The 23,968-nt window shown below is 41.5% G+C and overlaps 1 protein-coding gene across 14 annotated transcripts in view; it reads left to right on the top strand.

Moving 5' to 3' along the window:
- Window positions 1-335: 335 nt before the first annotated feature.
- LOC306965446 (calcium-activated potassium channel subunit alpha-1a) overlaps window positions 336-23,968 on the top strand; it is a gene marked incomplete at its 3' end in the record, with an annotated part of 143,428 nt that continues 119,795 nt past the window's right edge. For all 14 annotated transcript variants that reach the window (XM_079559874.1, XM_079559880.1, XM_079559877.1 and 11 more), the window contains exon 1: window positions 336-490. In XM_079559874.1, coding sequence (XP_079416000.1) covers window positions 425-490 — 66 coding nt within the window. In that variant the 5' untranslated portion in view covers window positions 336-424. The remainder of the gene's footprint in view (window positions 491-23,968) is intronic.

Genomic DNA, 23,968 nt, shown 5'->3' on the forward strand with positions numbered 1-23,968 from the left:
TAATTGATGCTCACCCCTGTGCAATTCTCCTAATGAGCCATGGACCTGCCTACAGCCAGCACTGTCTCTGTATCCCACTCCTAAATACTCACTTAATTATGCCTTCTGTCTTTATCCTGACGGTCCTGCGTGTTACTCTCTTTGTTTGGGCTACAAATGCTAACATCTGTGTAATTTTCACGACAACATTTAATTGCGCTGAAGTCTTTTTGCGAAAATGTATGATATCATCAACATAACAATTCAATTCAGGAGAAGTGGAGCTTGTATTTCTTCTAGTTTTTGTTTAAGACAGCACACTTGACCTCACCCTCATTGTTTTCTGTTGCAGGAGGTACAGAAGGTGAATAACCCGGCCAACACGGCGGCAGCACCCAAGAATCCCGATGAGAAGGAGGAGGTCCCCGTCAGTGAGGTGGGCTGGATGACGTCGGTCAAAGACTGGGCAGGAGTGATGATCTCGGCTCAGACGCTCACGGGCAGAGTACTGGTAAGTGAGAAGAAAACACTGCGGATTCACATTGATCATTGTTGCATCGAGCGCTAAGCCGCGCCCACCTTCTGCTTAAGTGGTGAATGGCATTGATGGTTTTACTCCCAAGTTGGCATCCGATTTTGCGGCTCAGGTGGAGCCAAAGTCTAAAGTGTAGGTAGTATGAAGGGACAGAAATCAAAATGAAAAGTTTCAGTGTGAGGGTATTTTGGTACATGGTCCTGGTGTTTGTCAAGGCTTTCAGTTTTATGGTCTCCATACTTTTGACCTGTTTTGCACCTGATTTAACACAGTATACTGTAGTGTTGTCACGATGTTAAAATTTCAATCGATTCGCCATCCTAATTTTGATACCTCAACAAAAAGTGTTCAATGAAGGTTCTTGAGTCATCTTCTGTACTTGGTACAGACTCAAGAACCATTGAAGATTGACAACACCTGTACGACTGAGAGCCTACACAGAAAACTTTACAAAAAATAAAAATCCCCTTTAGATATATACTATATTTTAGGGCTGAAAAATGGATTAATCGACAACTAATCGATTATAGAATTAGTCGACAACTATTTTAGTAATCGATTAATCGTCTTCTGGTTCACACAGACTGAAATAGAACAAAAATTACTTGAAAATTTGGTATTTTTGATGAAAACCTACTTTGTTTTTATAGTTAGGGTATGTAGTGTTTTGCACATTGTAAATTTCATGAATATCTGTCTGTGTCTCATCTAATCAGAAGCAGAATTAGCGCCAAGAGCCTCCAACAAATATTTATTTTAAGTTTACTCCATCAACACATCCTCAAGCGGTGCCACTTTAGCTTTATGTGATAAAAAAAATTAAAAATAATACAATGTTCCTACACCATTCACAGCCAAGCGATTAATCGTAAAAATAGATAGATTAATCGATTACAAAATAATCTTTAATTGCAGCCCTACTATATTTACTGCATCTTTTTTTCCATCTGCATTGTTTCATCTACATTACAAAACACTCAACAATGTGTTTATTTGGTTTTATTTAGTGCTGTCCAAAATAACACGTTAACGCGTTAACGCAAATCAATTTGAACAGCGTACATTTTCATATTGTGCGATCAATTGGTCTCAATTTGCCGACACACAATGAGCCGCTCTGCTGCGGCCTGTCAGTCAAAGGGGAGCACGTCCCGTGACTGCGGGTTCACAGGAGGAGCAATAACACTTGTTGTTTTGTTTTCCTTCTGCACCTTTGAACAATGTAAGGAAAAAAATAGAATGAAATAAGTGTGCTTTCTCATCCAACCTGCCTGCACCCCATGTTTGCTGTATATTTGAGGAACCCAATATGAGTATTAGAGTTTTAAAATGACAATTCAATTCAAACGAGTTAACTATGACATTTATGAGATTAATCACGATTAAATATTTTAATCGTTGGACATAATAAAACTAGTGCTGTAATGGGCAGCACTAGTTTTATTATGTTCAATCATTGTAAAACAGTCTAATTTGTGCTCTCTATTTAAAAAACTGTGTATCATCAACAATATAAACTATTTACTGACTGGAATTGGCCCATGACCATCATGTTAAACACCGTCTGTATCGGCCTCAAACAGAACAGTCACTGCTGTCACAACAATGCAACAATGTTGAAACTTGCCATGCAATCGCTCCAACACACCTCAGTTTGAGCCTTTCAAAACAGATTTCCGTGAGAATGAAAATTCAAATCCATCTCGCAGCTCAAGGTAAGTTGTACTTTGAAATGAGGCAAAGTTTGAGAATCACTCCTAAATCGAAACCTACTAGAACTGCAAAAAGAGTACGACCTGAAGCAGTCCGTGTACTGCTTTTTGAGAAGTATCGCCCCGGACTTTTACTGTCTCGCATTTTTGTTTCATTGCAATTCTGCTTTTCTATGTAGCAAGTATTAGGAACACACTACAAGCCAAGTGGAGAAACTAGATAAGCTACATAAATATCATCATGTAAGTTAGCCAAAGATAATATTGTTGTAACGTTCACCACTGTTCATATTTAGATGAAAAGCATGCGTCCTAGAAGACACAGCCTACCCTTGTACCTCACCCTTCCATCATGAGCAAATTTATTGAGCTGCTTTGCCTTGGTCCTGTGGGAGACATAGCGCGGGACAATGAATTTGATCTCTGCCAGCCTGACGGATGTTGATTCCTCACTTAAAATATCGGATAGCTGTTTGGCTGGCGCTGGCCCGGTCTGTGTGCTGTGATGGTTTGTGTGTGTGGCACGCTGTAACTTACTCTGCTGTGGGTCTGCTGCCAATGAGCTGCTGAGTACATGTCCATGGGCTTGTTCTAGCGAAGACGGGAGAGTAATGTAACAAGATGTAGTACTGCAGTATGCTGTAGCTTGTGTGCTGTTAGCGCAGCTGGCTGTCATTCAGAAGCCTATACTCGCAGGGTGAAAAGGTAAATGTTTTTGGCCATCAGTTGAGAGCAGTACTCGGGGTCTCTTCTCTTTGTCGGAAATACTGTATGATCAAAGCAGTGCGTCAGTCACTCCACAACCTCACAAACCATAACCACTACATTCTAGTGGAGAGCGAGGCTTTTATGCAAACGCTCAACTTGCAGAGTGATTGTAGCGAACCTGTCACTCTGACGCAATATTTTATAGTGGCAGATTTGAACAACAGTTATGGGTTGACGGTGGTGCAGTTGGTACATAGACTGTATATATAAATGGACAGCTTCTGCTCACTCCTCCCCGTTTACCATAATGACTACGGTCGTGGGGGAATTCATGGCGGATTTACAGGCTCCCCCTCCCCAGCTCTGACGAAGCATGTTCCTAAAAAGGGCATACGGGCGGGATCTTCACCGTAGACTCGGCCCTTGCGTGACGTGTAGCTCGCGCTGCTCCAATGCTAACAGTCCGACTCCCATTAAGTACGAGATTTCTAAAATTCTTCTTGCGAAAACCAGCCTGGTTTCTTAAATTGTGACTAACCCAGCGTTATCTCAGGAGGAATATCTAGCCTAGTCTAGTGTTGAAAAAATTGAAACCAGGCGTTGAAGGTGTCTAAACTCCAATGCTTTTCAATGGGGAACTAGCGGCGATATGGAGGTACTGCAGCAATGGCGGAGCAATGGCAGCCTCCAGTGTCGTGGGCATAAAGCAGAGCAGCCAGAGGCCGTTGAGTTGGTAGGGCGGGTCATCTCGTGATCGGAAGGTTGTGGGTTCGAATCCCAGCTCCTGCAGATGCACACTGTCGTTGTGTCCTTGGGCAAGACTTCACCCTGCTTGCCTCCAGTGTCTGCGTACACTGGTGTATGAATGAGAGAGTGAATGGGTGACTGGTTCCTTACTGTAATGCACTTTGGGCCTGATAAAGGTAGAAAAGCACTATATAAATTGAGTCTATATACCATTTACTACAAGTTAGTTAAGAAGCAAGATTAGCTTAGCTTTATGTTCAGAGGCTTTCTGAAAGTGCTGTCTGCTCCTTAATTGATTGAATTTTCCATTAGTATTGAGCATTGCTGCTACTCAAAGAATTCCACTTACTCCTCCTATGGAGTAACTGAAGTGTTATAGCGTCCTAGCGTCTCTGGTCTATTCTTTCCCTTTGGTGCAAACATGATTATGAAGAGTTTACGTTGGCTAACCAGGAAATGGATGGGGCAATATAATTAACGTGAGCTTTTGATCAATTCTTTAGGGCATTCCTCGAGTCCCTTGCTGCTGTTAGCAAATCCACTGCACTGGTTAAGTCTATTAGTAAGATGAAAAGCATTTTCGTAGATAAGCTCCTTCAGTTTACTGCTAAATGAACAGACTACAGCACTGAAGCCAGCTACTATTGTACACCAACCAGCTGAGGTTAGCAAGAGCCAACACAATAGGCAACTTCAATCCCATCTCCTGCCACACAATACCTTTATCTCTGGGCTAAATGCATTCTTATGTTGAAAGGACTACATTTACCATGATCCTTTGCTCCATTTCTGTGCAGTCAACCCGAATAAAGTTGCCAAAGACTTGAAATGTCCAAATGTTTACGTGACTTTGCCTTGCACCTTCTCTCTGACCTCAAACTGATCCCTCTCTTTGGACTTTCTGTCTGTCTCCTGTCATAAATTAATAAGCAGCGTCTGTCCTTGAGTGACTGAGGGATCTGGTCACACACACCACCACTCCTGTAGCTAACTCCAAATAAAACTTCAGCTCCTTCATTTTCACCTGCCTCTGTTATCAAACGTTCAACTTTGTAGGTATGATTATGTGAATTGTTAAACGTTGGCGCTTAGACCCCGGCAGGGAGAGTGTTGCACTGAACAAAAGACTAGTGCTCGATTACAGCGTTCTGTATCTCTGCACAGATGGTGAAGAGGGAATCGAGAGGTTTTCTGCTGCTGTAGAGTCACTTCTTTCACTTTCCATTAAATTTGTCTTTACAATATTCCATCCATTGTTTTTCGTCACTGTACCTATTCAGTTGTTGTATTTTTTGTATTTAAGTTGAATGGAAAAAATAAAATAAGTTTGAGATATCAGTTTGAAACTTTTGATTATTGATATAAATATGAGAAAAAAAACATATTGCAGGTTTTCTGTCATCTTATGTTTTGTATGCAGTTAAGTAGGGCTGCAACTAACGATCATTTTGTCATCGATTAATTAATAATTAATTAATTAATCGAATATTTTTACGATTAATCAATTAATCGCTTGGCTGTGAATGGTGTAGGAAAATTGGATTTAAAAAAAATATATATATCACATAAAGCTAAAGTGGCACCGCTTGAGGACATGTTGATGGAGGAAACTTAAAGTAAATGTTTTTTGGAGGCTCTTGGCGCTAATTCTGCTTCTGATTGGATGAGACACAGACGGATGTTTATGAAATTTACAATGTACAAAACACTACAGACACTTACTATGAAAAACAAAGTAGGTTTTCATCAAAAGTACTACATTTTCATGTCATTTTTGCTCTATTTGAGTCTGTGTGAACCAGAAAACGATTAATCGATTACTAAAATAGTCGTCGACTATTTCAATAATCGATTAGTCGTCGATTAATCGATTAGTCGTTTCAGCCCTACAATTAAGGCATCTTATGCATAAAAAACATCTAAATAATGAATAATTTATGGTTTTATTTTGTTGATATGTATTGGTTACAACAATGTTTTCATTGTTTTTTCAAATCCCTCAGTAAAAACGTCCAACAGTCCAAGCCTGGAAAGTTTGGAGTCTGTCGGAACTCCTAAAACGACTGAAATATTTATATAATAAATAAATAAATATAATATATATAGACATATTTCATATCTCTCCAGCTCTGCAGTGGACAAAATGTCATACAATAAGCATCACAAGTTTTTATTTTTATTTATTTTTTATCTGACATTTGAAAATAAGATGTTAAGGGAGAAAACTCGTTAAAAGTCTCAACATTGACCACTGTGTGAAAAATCCATATTTCCACCTGCTGTGTCTCGCCTTAAAGGTGCATTATGCAACTTTTTATGCTAGAATATAAAGTTGATATTTGACCTTGCAGTGACTCAGCGGCCACATGAATGGTCAGCATGGCCCCTTTACTTTCCATCACGGTGGTCTCTACAACGCTTCTGGATCAATTGTTTTGTAGGTTTTCCGGTGAGAGGCTCCCTCAGGAGTGAAAACCTTCCAAACAATTGATTCTGCAGCCGCTGAGTCACTACAAGGTCAAATACGCACAAATACCAACTTTTTTTTCCACATAAAAAGTTGCATAATGCACCTTTAATGTCATTGGTGCCGAAATAATATGAGGTTGTCGAGTTTCAACAACATTTTTTGGCCTGGAGAGATACTTATGCTTTGATTACACTTTGTGGCTTTAGTGAAGTTCACCCTTACTCACTGTAGAGCATCAACAGCAGTGTCAAAATAGTGAGCAGGATTGTGGTAGAGGTAGAATTGTGGATATGTCACGGTGGGTAAATTTACGCTTCAGTTCCGCACATAAAACGAGTAGTGGAAACTAAAAAAACTATGATTGTAGCTGGAGGATGGCAGTTGTTGGTGTGAGCAGCTGAGCGTGGAGGGAGACGGGGCCAGTTCTTTTGCGGTGCAGGAGACGAAGAATCCTGAAGGGAGCTGTCAATTTACTAAATGACTTTCTCTTTCATCGCGCTCCCACTCGCTCAGATGCTTTGGCACGGACACAGCGCCCGCTCCTTTCATCTGCACAGCTCTCCAAATCTGCTCTGCCTCGCTACATGCACGCAGAGGAAGACGGGCACCGCAATACAGTATTAGGCCATTTTGGAAGAAGACGCTTCATGAAATGTAAAGCTCCACATTTGTGTTCTTCCATACTGTATGCTCAACTTTAGCATAATGCAGGCTCATTATTCTATCAATACACAGATTACTTCTTAGCTGGAGTAAGAAATACTATGACAAGGGGTTTTCTTCAGACCTTTAAGTGGATATAATGTGCATAACTGTGGCTTATGAACCTGCTTTTGGGCATATCTGCATGATTATTTCATGCTTTTTTTACTTGAAATAAGAGTGTGTTGAGTTGGATTGTGAATGTGTTGGAGTGCCCTCTGCAATTAGCGGTGTAAACAATCTGAGTTTTAGCTAACAGCATGCTAACAAATCAAAATGTGCAAAATCAGATTAGCTAATTATCTACCATAAGTTTTCATGTCAGAGTATAAAAATGACAACCGACAACTTACGATGCTTATTTTATAACGTTTTGTTCGCGTGGCCAGGGATAAGCCGGAAATAGAAACTACATCAAGCATTCATTCACAAATATTGACATATTTCACATCCACGTGTCCCGCGAAGGGTCCCCGGGAGGACGCTATAACCCGAATATGGTCATTTCCTTTCTGGGAGACACCCGTACGAAAGACCAGAGAAATGTTCTTGCGCATCTGCACCCATAATAAAACTACAAAACTAATACACTTTCAAGGCTTGGACTTGGAATTTTTTAATATCTACTTCCAAGCCTGATTTATTGAGCTTTGAATTTAAAAAAAATATTAGCTTATTCACAAAGTAAACGAGATATCCAAATTCCCCTGGAAAAATCTCAGTAACTAATATACAAACAAAATAAAATCATACAGTTAAACCTGGGTCGATCCATTATTTAGATTTCGTCGCTGAAAATATAGGCAATTTTGACCATTTTTAAGCACAAAATGTCTTTGAAGTTTTCCCTATTCACTATTCAGTGTCTCGCTTTTGCTCAAACAGGCGTGAATGAAGAAAAAATACTACTGCAGGGATTATAACTCAAAACAAGCTTGAGCTTCTGTTACAATGTTGTTCTCTCTTCAAACACAGACGTGGACCTGTGTTTCGACCCACTTGCACACCTTTGAGTATTCTTTGAATCTCCCACAGTGGCTATTCATAGCAGGGGAGGGGCGGAGGGAGGGGTTTATGGGCAGATCGCTTGAAAATCAGGAAGTGAAAATTGATATTTGTTTCAGCTGATTTCAATCACGTTATTTATTTACTTTTTCACCTACGCATGTACTGTATCTTTCTTTGGCTTTGATTATTGTGCAGAACTCCTTCATGGAACTCAAATGCTCAAATTAAAAAGATGAATTGAAATGAATCGAGTTGAATCAATATTGCAAGTGTAACATAGTGATAAAAACGTGTTTAAGATTGTCACCAAATACCTGCAAAAAGTATAATACGCTTTTTTCAAAGGTATAATATACTTTTCCACTTTCTGTGAGGGATACACTCACACACACACAGCATCATCAACGAAAAGCGACCGCCCGTCCATAGGCAGGTACGCCCGTGTTCATCTCCCACTGCGATCTGTGCTACTTGCTCAGGCCTGATAATTGTGCCCAGCAGGCTCTGTTTGCCTACATGCTCCGCTGTAATGATAGGCCGGGCCAAACTAAACGCCGCCTCTGTCAGGTAACTCTCCTCGGGTCAGGTGGGTGGCATACTAGAACGTTCCGCACATGCATTTCCAAGCTGAGTCTATGGATGCATGCGTGTGGGCGGGCGGGCGGTGCGGCTCGCTCTCCTATCCTTCAGATCAGAAACCCGCGATGTGTTTTCCTTGTACACACGCACGCACGCACGCACACACACAGACACAACCTGGCTGGTAACCATGGCAACTGTGTGCTGTGGCGCCTCTGTCTCCTTTGACTTTGGGGGTGTCTGCCTGTGAGCAGCAGATGTTCAGAGGAGAGGGGGGCAAGGTTGACCGTCGACCGTTGGAAGGGCAGACATGTTTTGGTTTCCGTGTGATGGAAAGGAGGAGAAGTTTGAGTGGTTTACATGGTGAGCTGATAGAGACGCATTATGCTGTCTAGTGTCTTAGTCTGTTATGTAAACACATTTATCGGCGGCGTGGTGGTGGACTGGTTACAGCGCTCTTACCTCACGGCGGGGAAGCACAAGCAAAGCAGCAACATCTTTACCGTGGATTATGTCATCATAGTGCATCGAACTCTCTGTTAGGGTCATGTTAAAACCACACTCTCAATTTCTATTCATCATTTCACCTAAAGTTAAAGGCTGTAAGAAGCTGTTGTTTTTAGTTGTGGCTGCTGTTTCTTTGAGATTTGAAGAAACTTGCTGTTTTTAATGAACACACTTGAGACAATCTGAAAGTCAAGTTGAAGTCATCAAAAAGATCGAACACATAATGGGTTTGAAGTTATGTTAAAAACTATGGTTTGTAAAGGAATATGTTTCTTTTGAAATAGTGGTTCATTATAGGTTATCATGTGGAATAATCAACCATTGCAGGAACACATTGTGAGCATGTCGACATTGACTCGTTGCATGAAGACGTTTAGTTTTGTTCTAGCTATACAAATCTTAAATAACGAAATAAACGGAAAACTGTAGACTAGGGCTGTGCAATTAATCGAAATTCGATTACGATTTCGATAATTACACTGAACGATTACAAAATTAGCATAATCGGGATTTTTTTTTTTTTTGTTCATTTATTTATTTATTTTTTCAAAAAAAATGTGCCTGACATAAAACAAACATTGCAGTGTGATGATGTCATCAGGCCGCGCTGCTCAGTTTACTTGTGCAGGTGTGAGGGCTGGGCAGCAGGGGGCAGGTGTGAAACAGAGACCTCTCCTTAATCGAGACAAACTTGAAATCATTTGTACTTTTATGACTGTTCAGAAAATATTCAGCATAGTACTTTTTTTTAAAGGCAACAAATACTCGTTTGAATAATCGTGATTATTATTTTTTCAATAATCGAGCAGCCCTACTGTAGACACACTGTCGTTTTTTATGCATGTTAGTTCAGATTGCAGCATTGTTTAAATTGTAACGCCCAACCCAGTGGTTCTTTTAACCACGACTATAGTTTCTATAATTACAGCTATATTGCTTGCACAAATCAACACTTTATTCTCCTTAGTTTCATCTTAACCTTCTTACCCCTTATCTACCTTATCCCTGTTTTAATATTGCCTTATCCTTTGAGATGGCTGAGTAAAACATATTGAGACGGATCACCTGCACTAAACCATCCAACACTGACCTCCATCGTTTGTTTTTGTTTATTGGCGTGATAACTTTCCTGCTCCTGAAAGATCGAGTTCACCCTTCGGCTTGGCGAATTCCCCAACTTCCCCTAGTGTAGCCGCTGCAGCTAGTGCGCTCTTCATTTATTTTGGACCTCATAAACAATCTTGCCTCTGCTAATGCAACTTCTTTACCATTTAGCAGGAGCGAGGGAGAAACCAAATGAACAGATAGCCTCCCACGCCGCGTAGCCATTAGCGCTAGAGCATGTGCAGCATAGAAAGCGCGTGATTTAGTTCATTAGCGACTTGTTTTGAAGACTTTGTGCGCTAATATGCTCTGGGAGTGCGGAGGCTATCGTGACACGTGGCACTGCTCACGCGGCTGGCAGTAAATAAAGAGTAGAAAACAAGTACAATATGGATAATTCTAAGCTACTGTATTCCATGATACACTGCTTGACCAAAACAAAGAGTTGCATCCTGGATTTAACGAACTCTTATGATCTGGGTTTGCTATAGGTCGTCTGGTTCAGCAACACTATGTGGTCAAAGAATGAACTGACCACCTGGACATCCTGTTTTTATCAATCTAACAATGCAGATCGTTTAAATGTAGGATGTAAAAGTTCATGAAATCAAATCAGACTGCACTAAAATGGTGTAAATGCTTCGTCCTCTTTGTCTGTTAAGGGCCAGGTGCACCGATAACGATATATGGCCTCCTAGCAACAACAAAAAACATCTTCTGGCCTGGACTCTGCGGCGCATCTGCACGCGAACAAGGCAGGTCACTCTTTTGAGGACAATGACACGTACCTGATGGGAGGAAGAGCAAAAGCCACGGTGGTTTGAGAGAGGGGTGAAGAAGGCCATGTAAGGGAGACCGGTGCACCTGTCCCTCATTTCTTGTCGGCATGACACACTCCAAAGAATGAATATCTACATTAGTTTAAGTGTCTCAAATTGAGCATAATATTTTAAATTTGACTTGTTTTGATGAGTCAAGATTTAGTTGGGAATTTGAGCTAGATTTTTTCACGTTTTCCGAGATGTGTCAACAGATTTTCACTTTATTTCAGCTTGATTTATCTGTCATTGGGCAATGTAAGACTTGTCCCATACTGTCTTACATTAGGACCAGTCTGACAAGTAAAGTATTCTTGGTCCAATCAGGGAAAAAGTCTAAATGAGTGAAACCTGCTCAAAGCAAGATTCATATTCTCAAATCAAGTAATTTAAACCCATGCTTGTTTTTGTAGTGCAGTCGCCAAAGACGTTTAGATCAATGTTCGGTATGGACTACAACATTGTCCATTTGAAAGTTCTCTTTTTCTGCTCATCTTGGCCAGAAAATCTGAGTCAAACAACAAAAATGTAAAGTTAGCCAAACATCTATATGTGTCTTGCTGGACTGAAAACCTGATCTCAAATTGTTGAGTATCTTTACCTGCTGTAGCTTAACCACCAGCCTGAATATTGATGGGGAAACTATACCACACGCAAAAGACCCATGTACACGCTAGGAGAGCATGCATGTTTCTACATAATGTATGATCTGGTCATGTTGGTGCTTCCATGACATAGGGGCATATTGATCTATTGTATCCGAGTCAATATTAGCAGTTACTTTGTTGTTAAATATTTAAAGAAGAACCTGCAGTCTAAACATTTGTGGCCCCCTGTGTCACCTTTCACCTCTACAATATTACCTCATCTAATATTTAGCACACACACACACACATACACACATACACACATACACACATGACCTGCCTCTTCACTGGCCACAACTCACTTTCACTGGGACCATAAACCAGGTCGGTGGATGTTGCCCTACTTTCTCATTAGGCTAGTTGAAGCCCTCATACCTGATTTTGTTGTTCTTGTTGTTGTTGTTGGGTCCAAATTCATTCCCAACTTTCCTAAAACATTTCTAATATCTCAATTCTTCACAGGGATAGAGTTTGGAAGCATTTTTTCCACAGCTTTAATATAAAGTACCACAATTAGCTATGAGTTCATCATCGATAACTACTATTTCCTGTCTGTGTTGTAGCCGTGTCTTGCTGGAATTAAAATAACAAACATTTAAAAGTATGTGGCAGAAAACTAGCAGCTGTTGAATACTTGCTTACAATATATTATAAACTTTACTCAGGATGTAAAACTTCACCAGAGGAGACGTCTGTGTTCATAACCGTCAGTGTTTTAGCCTTGTAGCTAACGGCTAACGCTAATGTAACACTAACAATTCGTAAAATATCGCCGTAAAATGTATGAAACACACTTGACCCGACATTTAGTTATGCTTTCTTCTGTTATTTACATTTTTTCTTCAAACTTTTAATTTAGACAGGAAGTTGTCTTTACCGTACACTGGCCAACAGGAAGTTAGCCAAAAACATTCTGTGCACAGGGCATTAGATTCAGGTATTTTTCTTCTCCACAAATGTCTGCTTTTGACAAAACTAATTTACTCCACAATGAGAAAAGAGAAAATTTGGTACAGCAGCTTTAGATATTGAAAGACGTGTTTCCCGGGACAACTCGCAACTCAATCAAGATTGTTCCATGAAACCCTGATTGTAAATGCCTAAGAGAAATTCAGTCCTCATTCCTGAATAAATGAAAATACGAATGAAACAGGACAACACTCCAGGTCTGTTTTTGATGACGATATAAGGTCATATCATAAAACGCACACAGCTCAAATACGTCTGTTTTGCATGATATAAGAACCAAACAGCTGAGGTGAGAGTCCGGACACCACAGGATGGGCATGGGTGAGATGTGTGGGGTGGGTATGCCTCATTGGGCTCCTGACAGCCGCGGTCTGGTCCAGCGGCTTTTGGTGAGCGAGACCATTAGGTGCTCAAGGGCAACGCGTCCCAAAACATGACCAACAGGGGAGATGGGAGGATATGGGTGAGTGTACTGGCCTGTGTCGGAGCCGGACTGGGGTTACGAGAGAGAGGGATGATTGTTTTTTCAAGGAAATGTTGGGCTTCTTCACTGAGCAAAGCTGTGAATCTTACTGGGCCGACTTGACCTTTTTGTTTTGGAATAGCTTTCTTTCAGATCTCATGTTGTCCGATTTGGACTTTGCAAAAATCTCGCTTTAATGGTGACAAATGGTGATGAAAATAGATTGTACATTTGGCAATTTATGGATTTGTGAGTTTTACTGGATCAGAAAATGAACTGTGAAACTAAGATGAATGCTTACCACTGCCATTATTCCATCAAACTGAGTAATAATAAGAACAGCATAAGAACCTGTCATCTGCACTTAAACTTCCAAGAATTGTCACTATTCTTGCGCTAATTTGGTGAGATGTGTAAAACTTCTCAATGCTAATCTCACATAATAATTCCTGCATTAACATCACAACCGGCATGGGCTCTGACATAACATTTGACATAAAAGGACAGGATTACAAGCTCTCAAAGTCCATCTTCACCCTCTCTCCTCATGAGTTGGATTTGCCCCGGCCTGGCTGCTCCACAAATACTAGGTCATGGCCTGCCGTCGTTCTTAATGGGATCTTAGTTGGCACCCATGGGACCATCTGTTCCACTGTCCCCCTGGCCATCCCTCACACGGCCCCACCATCCACCCCGCGACACGTAACCCTATCATCTGCAAATGCGCCACATCTGTCTTCATACCACTATAACTGTAACAAATCCGGCAGGCTTAGCCATTCACAATGGACAAAAAACTTCGTAGCATTCGGATTTTAGCTCAGCGTTTTTTTTCCCAAGCAACTGTGCAATTCATTACTTACATGCTTGATGTCTTTCAAGGAATCACAATCTTCTTCCTTGTAAACTATTCTAAGTCAGTCTACTCCAGCTGTGGCGTCTGTATTTGTTGACCACAACCACGTATGGGGAGTGGATGAAAAATACATGCTAACATAATTATTTAGCTTTTCATTGCTATTTTTAATGCAGCTATAAGGGCTGCACACTATTATGTCAATTTAGTGTGATCCTAATATTGGATAAGATTGATATTCACATCACAAGAAGCCACTGAGGTCTTCCATCTGACTTGACATTGACACATTTACTGCTGACGCGGGCCAGAACTAAAATTATAATTGTGTGTAACTCACAAATAAGTGTGAAAGTTCAGTCTCAGTCATGATTTTGCAAAGTTAACTCCATATTAACATTCTTTTTTTTCCCTTTTCTGCTGAAAAAAACAACAAACAGCATGACTTACTATTTTGGTTTAAGTGTGCTTAAATGTATTTTTCTTATATTGTTCTGCCTTAATAAATTTAATAACAATAATTCTCTTACTAACAACAAGAACAAAATAACTCGACTGCAAAAATTGTCAACTTACATGACTGTGGTTAAACAATCGAAAAACTCCAGGGTACACACAAGATGAAACAGATTGGGAAACACAGTCTTAGCTTGCTTGGAGCTGGCTGTGTGTCAGGATATCGTGTGCTAGTGTCTTGGCAGAGGCTGAAGTGAGATCTAAAGTGGACGAGGATACCGTGGGGGGGCATCCTTTTGTATTTGGACGTGTCCTGAAATGTCCCGTTGTGGAGGCAATAAGTGTAAATGTGTTCTCTCACGCTCCCCGGGAAACTCAATCCGCCCACACAAACAACATCTGCCAGTTTAGGCTTCTCAGTCTGCTTACGTGCACCAGGAGCAAGTTTACACCCGAGGTGGAAAGATATGACTTCGATTACAATATTTAGAGGATCATGTTTGTGAATTAAAAATACACTTGAGCAGCAAAGACAGCGTTGGTTTTTCACTCACGTTTCTCCAGGCACCTGTGGGCATGATCAACAATTAAAAGGCTAAACAAGCTCATTTTTAGCTAACATCATGCAAACAAATCAATGCTACCGTATTAATTGGTATACGCACACAAAACTCCTAAAAACAACCATGAATATTTCTGAAACTCAACGGAGAGTTACTGAACATACTTATTTCTCAGACTCATAAGCCAAAAATGCCGAACCTACTGCTAAAAAAGTAATATTTACTAAAGTCACTACTTCCGGGGTTAGCGTAGCTGCTGCGCCGTCAGCACTTATCTCTGCTAACCCGGATGCACCGATTTTGGTAAATATTATTTTTATAGCAGTAGGTGCAGCATTTTTGGCTAATGGGCCTGATAAATAAGTATGTTCAGTAACTCTCCATTGAGTTTCAGAAATATTGATTGTGGTATTAAAGAGTTTTTTGCAGTTTCTCGCACATCTTGGGAACGGGGGTAGAGCTGTGACGTCACCACTTAAACGTATAGATACAGACGCCATCTTTGCAAATGCCCATATATGGTCATTTTCAAAGCAGCCAGACGGAAAAGAAAGAAGAGACAAAACTGAACCTCCTCCCATTTCTCCACCATTACTTCAACCTGTTCTGAATTCTGAATTTATTTTTCTACTAAATAAAGATACAGAGACATGGAGAGGAGCAGACTGGTTCAGCAGCCCACAAATAGGCTACTTAAAACATAAAATATAAAAAACGTACATAAAACGTACAATGCTAACCAGGAACCTGCACATATGCTAACACTGTTTTTCACTTCTACTCAACTATTTGTTGTAAAAAAACACATCCATAAGGACAGGATTTTGGCATGACTTTATTGGTGTGTGATAAATAAATGAATAGTCCGCCAAGAAAACTACTAAAATTTGTGATTCCCATGAGAGGTTTTGTTCCCCCTCGGCTAGGCCACGCCCCATTGTATGACGCATTGCTGTTATATATCTATACAAGTGCAGAAATGCTTTGCCCGTTTGATCGATCACTTCTGGGGTCACGATTCAATAATGACCTATTTTAGCATGTCGGCAAGATTAAATTCTTTGACCATTTGATGAACGAAAGCTATAACTATGATACTATATTCGATCCAGTTATGTCCTAATGTTTTTCTTGCTGGTGATCATAAAACATACGCACAGAATATGCTTGGTGTACGTGAAGTTTGCACACTCGTTCAAGAGTTGTGTTCTTCAATAGAGCAGATGGTTCGCACTTCACGTTGGAATCAAACTCTGGCAACAGCTGCAGGAGGATGCGACGAAAGAGCCAAAGAGACAAATTTGGACTGCACTTCAGAAAATCGCCAACTTCCAACGAATTTCAAATCTCCTTAGAAAAAGCTCTCTGAGAGCGCCTGGCATTCTTGATCGGGACGAAACGTTCACAAACCGCTCCGCTTAGATATTTGAAAGCCACACTGCGAAGGGTTTCAGGTAATATGTTGCAAAAATTAGCATATGCCAAACATGCTCCTAATAATCAGCTAAATGCCAACAATGTTTTTTTATTCTCATCTGAGGCATTGCTTGGCCAAAACTTTTACAAACTGCTCCGCTTAGCCACTTTAGGGAACCATTTTGCAACTTTTTTGTAAACCAATGCTGCTTCCGTGTCTAGTACTATGAATCCTGGCTTCCCTCAGGGCTCCCATACGGATATCGGGTGCTATTTTCAGCCACATCTGTTTACCCCTGGCGGATCTTTCGTGTGTTTTGTTTCGCCGTGTTGCCTATGCGCTTGGCTGCCTGGGTGTTTGGGTTGGCTAATTATGCTCTCCCAGCGCGCGTGTGGATCTAATTTATGTCTGTCGGCAGTGTACTCCTCAGCACAGATACAGCTGTCAACGCCATCCTTCCACCTCACATCGCCGTGGCAACTGTCTCCTTTCCTGTGCAAGCATATGGCATATATTTTGAGTGGCTAGATTTAGTAGTTTCTTTTGCGCCATGTCACATGGGACGTTTTACAATGCTATGTTTTATGTGGGGTGCCGGTTTCAGTGAGGCTTTTTCTGACATGCATTTTAAACACGCCAGGATCTTTGCAGGATTGTAGTTATGAGCTCATTTCCATCCGCACTTGCACCCACAAACACACTCTCACTTGTACACCATTGTAAATTGACTTGGAAGTAAGGGAGGAGATTGTATTGGTCGCAAGGGCTGAACAAGCTTTGAGAAAATGGAAATTGCAATTATGTTTATGCAACTTGTCTTTTAGTAGCAATAGCTAGCTCACAGTGCTCATACAAGAGCATTAACAGTTTGAGAGAAGACTAAATCCATTGTACGTACACATAAAAACACACTAGAAAGCATAATAAGCACCACATTTAGAGTTACCAGTTCCATTGGCTAAACCCAGTTAAGAAATATTAATGCATGAAGGAAACTCTCCCACAGAGATGATACAGTAAATGGTCTGAATGTATATATAACACTTTTACCCATACATAGGCACTCAAAGCACTTTGCAGCAAGGAACCACTCACCCATTCACACTGTCGTTCATACACCAGTGTACGCAGACACTGGAAGCAAGGTGGGTGAAGTGTCTTGCCCAAGGACACACTGTGCACTTGCAGGAGCCGGGATTCAAACCCCCAACCTTCCGATCACGTCACGTGATGACCCGCTCTTCCATCTGCACCACTGTCGCCCCATAACTCGAGACAAGATGAAACATGGTACATAGAAACCAAAGACCATTGTCCATTCTACTCAAGGACACATGCAAATTAATGGGTTCAAAATGGAATGGTATGGAATTGGCATCATGTCTCCATTTGACCATTAGGGACTCTCTACTAATTTTGGGGATTTGTTACTCTTTGACTAATTTAACTTTTATAAATGTGTTTCAAATCTAATGTCTATGTTCCCCTACATACTAATGGGACAACATTATTGTGTGGCTAATTTGGCTAATACGAATAGACGTGATAAAGGGACTGTCTTCAACTCCCACACTTTTAGCACCGGTCCCCAGTCAGTGCTAGTGCAGCAATTCAGAACATGCTTGCAGACGTTAGCAGGTTTGGTTTTCTGCAGAGGACAGTATTTTACCGAAATAATTACCACCTTTGCAACTTGCTAATTTTGATAATTAGAATTACGACTGTCATTAAAAGTGTGGCCCTGTGCCGCGCAAATTTAACCACTCGAGCCTCCCTTCTAAGCCTTGCCCTGTTATTTCTCTGTAGCTTCTTCAAAGGCTATGTTTTATGCATTATGGAGCGCTTGTTACTACGTCAAGGCTTACCCAAAAGCCAGGCGGCAAACAACATGGATTTATATGCAAATAAATCTCGTAAACAAGAGCCCTAATCCAGTACATATGGTTTGTCATTTGAGAGCTACAACGCGCGCCACAGTTTGCCCATAAATACTACAGACATCACCATCACTTTTGCTATTCTCGGCTGACATTCCGAGATGTATCGCCCCAATGTGCTTGTAAGTAAATTCAATTTGAGGGCTGGTTTATTTGGTTAGCTTAATCCCTGCGTGCCCTTTGAAACACGCAGGCCTTCCCGTTCGGTGCCGTGGCTGGATTTAGTTAGCTGGGCGTCTTATTTGTCATTGGCCGTAATTTATCAGCTGGTTCGATGGAAATCCATTTGGTATTGACCGGGATTGGGCTGGCGTTGATGAATGGGGGTTTGTAAGGGGACAGAAGCAGATGAAGATGGAAAGCGAGAGGAAAAGGATTAGTAATTGTTTTTGCTAGCATGCCGTTAGCTGAACATAAAACATTGTATTTCCCTTTTTCTGTTTTAGGGATGTAAAAGTTGAAATTGTTGGAAAGGTTTTGGCCTCTTTGACTTGATTCTTTCGTCCTGCAAGCGCTCCGCAGTTTGCTGCATCATTGCTAATGCTACCGCTAGCACCTAGCTTAAAATACTGACTGAAGAGGCAATTCAACTACTGAAAACATCTATAATTGCAGACAGAAGATTCTTGCTGTCTTTCATTTTTATCCATATGAGTCAAGAAGTTAGAACTGAATGTGATCAAGTGCACTTACTTTTGTTTACTGTGCCCTATAGCTTTGTGCTGAGGCGTTGAGAGTATTTTCTGCAATATCTCTGCAATAAATTATTAAACGTTATATGTGGTGTGCCTATTAATCTCAGTTTTGCTTTTGATTCAAATGTTAAAGCATAATCTCAAACCTAGCTGCTTGATTGTCGATAATTTACCACAGATCTGAGCCAGACTAGCGGCTAATCCCCACAGGTCATCTATCTCAATACTTGTAGAGATCGTCAAAGGCTTTTTGGATGTAAGATCTTCTCACAGGACCGGCACAACAACAATGATCGGGACAGGGCCCATTCGTTTTCTGTGGCTGAGCAGTCAGTGTTATCTCAAGAGGAAGGGGATGCACCACGCCCATCTCACCGTCTCTTCAGTCCTGCCATCAGAGAGAAGATGGAGAGTCTTGATTCATGACAGGTCGAACTGAGTGAAGTACAGCTTCATCCACCAGGCTGCAGGAAACTGACCTCTCCCTTTATCTCCTTCTGCTTTCGCCTCTTGTGTTGATTCTTCGTATGTGCTTTACTTGTGGTAGTTCTGACAATGAAGCTGAACTGAATTGACTATGGAAGACAAAGCGATTACTGTTTACCAGTACCAGTCTAAAGAAAATCACTGCTTTTGTTGTGATGTACTATGTCTCCTCTCTTCCCCACACAGACCTATCATTTCTCCAAACAACGGACTGTGCGTCGGCCGTAATGTTTACAATAGTCGAGGAGAACTGAAAAGAGCGTTTCGTAGCCGGGAGCTCGGATTTGTACTCATTACAGCACAACAATTGCCCGTGCTCCTTTCCCAAGGCTAATCTGTTCCGCCCGCATTGTGACAGTTACAATTGTACCGATTAACTCGCGCGGTTGTAATTTCATGTTTGGCCAATATTTATCCAGTGCCTGATAGGGGGTTTGTGAACTTTGTGGTCGGCTGCGTTTGGGTTTCGTTTGTTTCACGGCCACTGGACAGACGTGGAACAAGGCGGGAACTGGTTTCTTTCTGGGCCAACGCCATGGGGGAAAGTATAAGTTGAGAGACAGACAGTCAGGCTGACAGAGAGAATCAGAAAACTTTAGAGATATAGACAAGGAGGTAGTAGAGGAAGAGGAACGTGCTTGATCGAAGACATTGATAGAAAGACAGATGACGAGAGTGGCTCAGTTTGCGAAAGACTTCGATTGATGGGGAGAGAGAAGTCTGGGTGTCATAAGACGAGAAATGCCTTGTCACTGCAGTCTTTGAAGCGACGTAGAGATGGTTTCTCCCTTTTGCGGTCCAACATAGTGCTGCATACCCATCGACCCATATCTAAATTTCGCATGGGTGGCTGGGTATTATATTGTAAACTGTCTGTTTGAATTCTGTCACTTCAGGGCAGGGGCCGAGCGTGACACAACTCGAGTTACAGCCAGGGTTTCTTGATTTGAAGACACGCGAGAGAAGATTGGGAAATCATTGGGAAAGCATCAGCCAGTGGGTAAAGTCAAATTGAGTTTTTCCGAATAGATAAGGCACTGAATGAAAGATTTGCTGTGAAAATGATCATTCATTTGGTGAGGGGTCGTGACGGAAATTGTGAGATGAAAGAGCAAAGGAAGCGTGTGTTTACAAGACTGCCTGACGGGTGATTGGTTGAGAGGTAAAGTTATCAAGTAGAGAAGAAAGCAAGTGTTAGCGCTCCGTCTTCACGTTGATATTATGGCATCCTTAACTCTGCCGTGACACGTTCAAATAGATCCCATGCATTTTCAATTTCCGCCTCCCTCCAAAATGCCTCCTTGTCGTCCCCATTTGCAAACCGCAACCTCTCTGACCCCGAGCCCCTTCTCCGCCGCCGTTACATTTCCCACGTCGCATTAAATTGATTGCATGGCTCCTCTCTCCTCTCGTTTGGCCGTGCGCTGGGGGAGACTTTTACAGCTTTGGAGATTGTAGCTCTCAATTTGTCCTCATGACTGATTCCCCTCTGCACCAGCCACCTCCGCCGTCGTCATCATCGCTCTGGGCCTGTCATAACTCAAATGTGCCGGGCCCAGGCAGGATGAGTCATCACGCCTTGTTTTGGTGCCCGACCTGTCTATTAGCCTGTCCATTTGCCACCTGTGTCTTTGTAGATAAGGGCTCGTTGACCTCCGCCTGTCCCACCGGAGCCTGATTTGTGCCCCCATACCGCCAAGGTCAAACGGTCACACCCCAAAGAGATGGGCCGTTTGACTTCCTGGGAAAGTGGTGTGTCCCTGAAAGTTTGGTAATATCCAGCCTTTTTGTTTGTTTGTTTCACGTTGAATTTGCTATTTGAGTAAAAAGTCATCTGGACATGGTTATTTGGTTGAAGACATTTCAATCCAAGTTCTGGAATTATCTATCACTTTGTCAAAAGTAAGATTACAATTGCACGAGGACACTGCAGGTGAATAGAGAGAGAAATTAGAGATATTTGAAACTTAGAATTAAGACTAGTGTAAAGTCTGCGCATACTTCATCCTACATCATCCTTTTGTGCTACACGTGGATACCAAACATGTCAATATTTGTGAATGGATAAGCGTGGCAAAGACAATGGACCGCCACACTGTTCTAGTTATTTTCTGGAAATCTCTAGCTCGCTACCAGATAAAACACCATCAGCAAAGGGTGAGTTTGGTCTATTTTTTACTAAATCTAAGATGTTAAGGGAGAAAAGTCTTTGTTTTCACCTGCCGTGACCCCAGCTTCTGCTTGTTTACAGTTTCACAAATTAAAATGATCTTTGTTCTGGGCTGGGGTGAAACTGGGAGTCGTTAGGTCCCATTAGCATTAGCAAAGCCAAACCACTTAAATAAATGATCTAATTTCAGAGCTGAAAATGTCTTCTGAAGGTAATGTGAAATGTCTTTCGATAAACAGTCCAGTCCGGATGAGTACTTCAATAGGCCTATTACTTTCATAATTCTTTTGTTACTATAGAGCTCACCTGGACTGACATATTGCAGCAAAAGGTTGTCTCGGTAATTTTGTAAGAAGCTTTACAATAGCCCATAATTAACTCACTCCTCAAACTTGCGGAAGGCTTGCAGCTTCTGTAGCCAATGCTGTCCTATGGCTTTCTGGCAGAAACATGGCTGTCAAACAGTGACAACCTGTCTTTGAGCTGGATTAAAACTGACAACCTTCCACCAAATCAAACGCTCTACCACCTGTGCCACCGCAGCTTTTCCAACAAATGACAGAATCCACATTAAAGTATGCTTTCATGAATTCCTTTTGTAGCGTTATTGTTTATGTTCACAATCACAGTGACAATGCCTTGGGCGCACGCAACAAATCCAAAATCACTTAGCTAATTACAGCCAACTCATGCTAGCCTTTATACGAGCAGCCCGTGCTATTAGCTAATTAAAAATATGGCCTTACAAAGCGGGCTGCGGTAATGATATTCTGTTTACTTTATGCAATATGATTATTTATGCTCTGCTGAAACCTCTGCACAAATGAGATTAGGTGTGGGCTAAGGAGCAGACAGACAGATGGAGAATCGCACACGCTCAAATGGAGGCAAAGTGGGACGTCCTATAAACAAGTCATGTCATCGGGAGCCCATGGAAACGGAAGGGGGGTGACGCACACACCTTACAGATCCGGAAATCAATACCTCTGAGCGCAGGTGTAACGTCAGAGTCGAACTTTGATGTGCTTTCACTTTATGCAGGGTTCATTTCAGAGTATAGATGGATCCGTCAGGTTTTTCATCCTTGACGTTCATGCTGCACTATCCAATATAGGCTCGCATAGAAATGCATTGTTTGGCTGTTTTTAAAGTATGCTTCATGGATCTGTTGGAACAGTTGTCTGCATTTGACCAGTGATCAGTGTGGGATCGTTAACCCAGGCGTAGATGCTAAAGCTAGCCTGCACCAGGATAGCTTTTGTTAGCTTTAGCATGCAGGTTAAGCTCTGCTCAGGAGTTCTGCTTAAATTGTATTTTTATGCAGAAAAAAAAATCTATATTAAAATAAATCCCTCCAGCTTTGTCTATCAACAGGTTAAAACAAGAAATATTACTTCGACTAGGGTTATGACAAAAAGCTCTAGTTTTAACACGTTATCATTCTTCACTGGATGTCCGATGAAGGACGATGAAAACCATGGCTACCAACAAAGATGTCGGGATCCAACAGAGCTTTGGCCACCATCAGTGTACCAAAAGTTCTAATAAAAAAAGATTGCTAAGAAAGATTGTGAAGTAGATATTACAAATGTTTGAGAAAGTGAAGTGACTTTATCCGGATTGTAATATAGAAAAATCTATGGAACCTTGTTGGTTAATCTGTTTCCACCAACAAATGATTTGTGACCAAGCTTAATGTAGCCATGGCTGGAAGAGCTACACAAATTTTACAAAATGTATCAGTTTTATTTGAGATTGTCATCTACTGTAGACTCTGAGACTGTCCAAACCTTGGACCTTTATCTTTTCCATTGTGCGTTAAAGGTCCACATGTGCAACTTTTTTGGTAAAAATATTAGTTGATACTGATATGTATTTGACCTTTCAGTGACCCAGCGGATGCTAGGGTGGTTAGCATAGCACTTTTACTTACCTTGATTCTTAGGTTTTCACTGCTGAACCAGAAACTCAAAAAACCTGACATAAAATTGATCCTGAAGCATCATAGGAGCCACTATAATGGAAAGCGAAGTCACCAAGCTAACCATTCATACAGCCACTCTGTAGCTCAACTTGTAGCCATGCTATTTATTTTTAATCAAGTAGTCAAAACACTCTTTAGCCCTCACAAGAAGCCAGCAAACTGTACTAGCTTGTCTAACATAAGTTTGGTGGGAACACTTCTCTGTAGGCGTTGCACTCTTAAGTGACTGTTCGCTCTGTGGCCCCTGAAGTTGACTAAAGCCGCGCACTACTCTCCCCACAGGGACGTATGACTTACCACACTATTAACATTTTCTCGGTGTGGGTTCGGTGTGGGCTCGGCGCGGTACGCTGCATGTCAATGGCTCTGAGCTCCCTCCTCTCTCCTCTCCCCGGCCCGTCGAAGCGTCCATACATCAGCAGGTCTGAGTCACAGTTGTAGGAGGCAGGCAGCACT

The sequence above is a fragment of the Gobius niger genome (genome assembly GCF_951799975.1).
Source record: "Gobius niger genome assembly, chromosome: 7".
In the NCBI taxonomy this organism is placed as follows: Eukaryota; Metazoa; Chordata; class Actinopteri; order Gobiiformes; family Gobiidae; genus Gobius; species Gobius niger.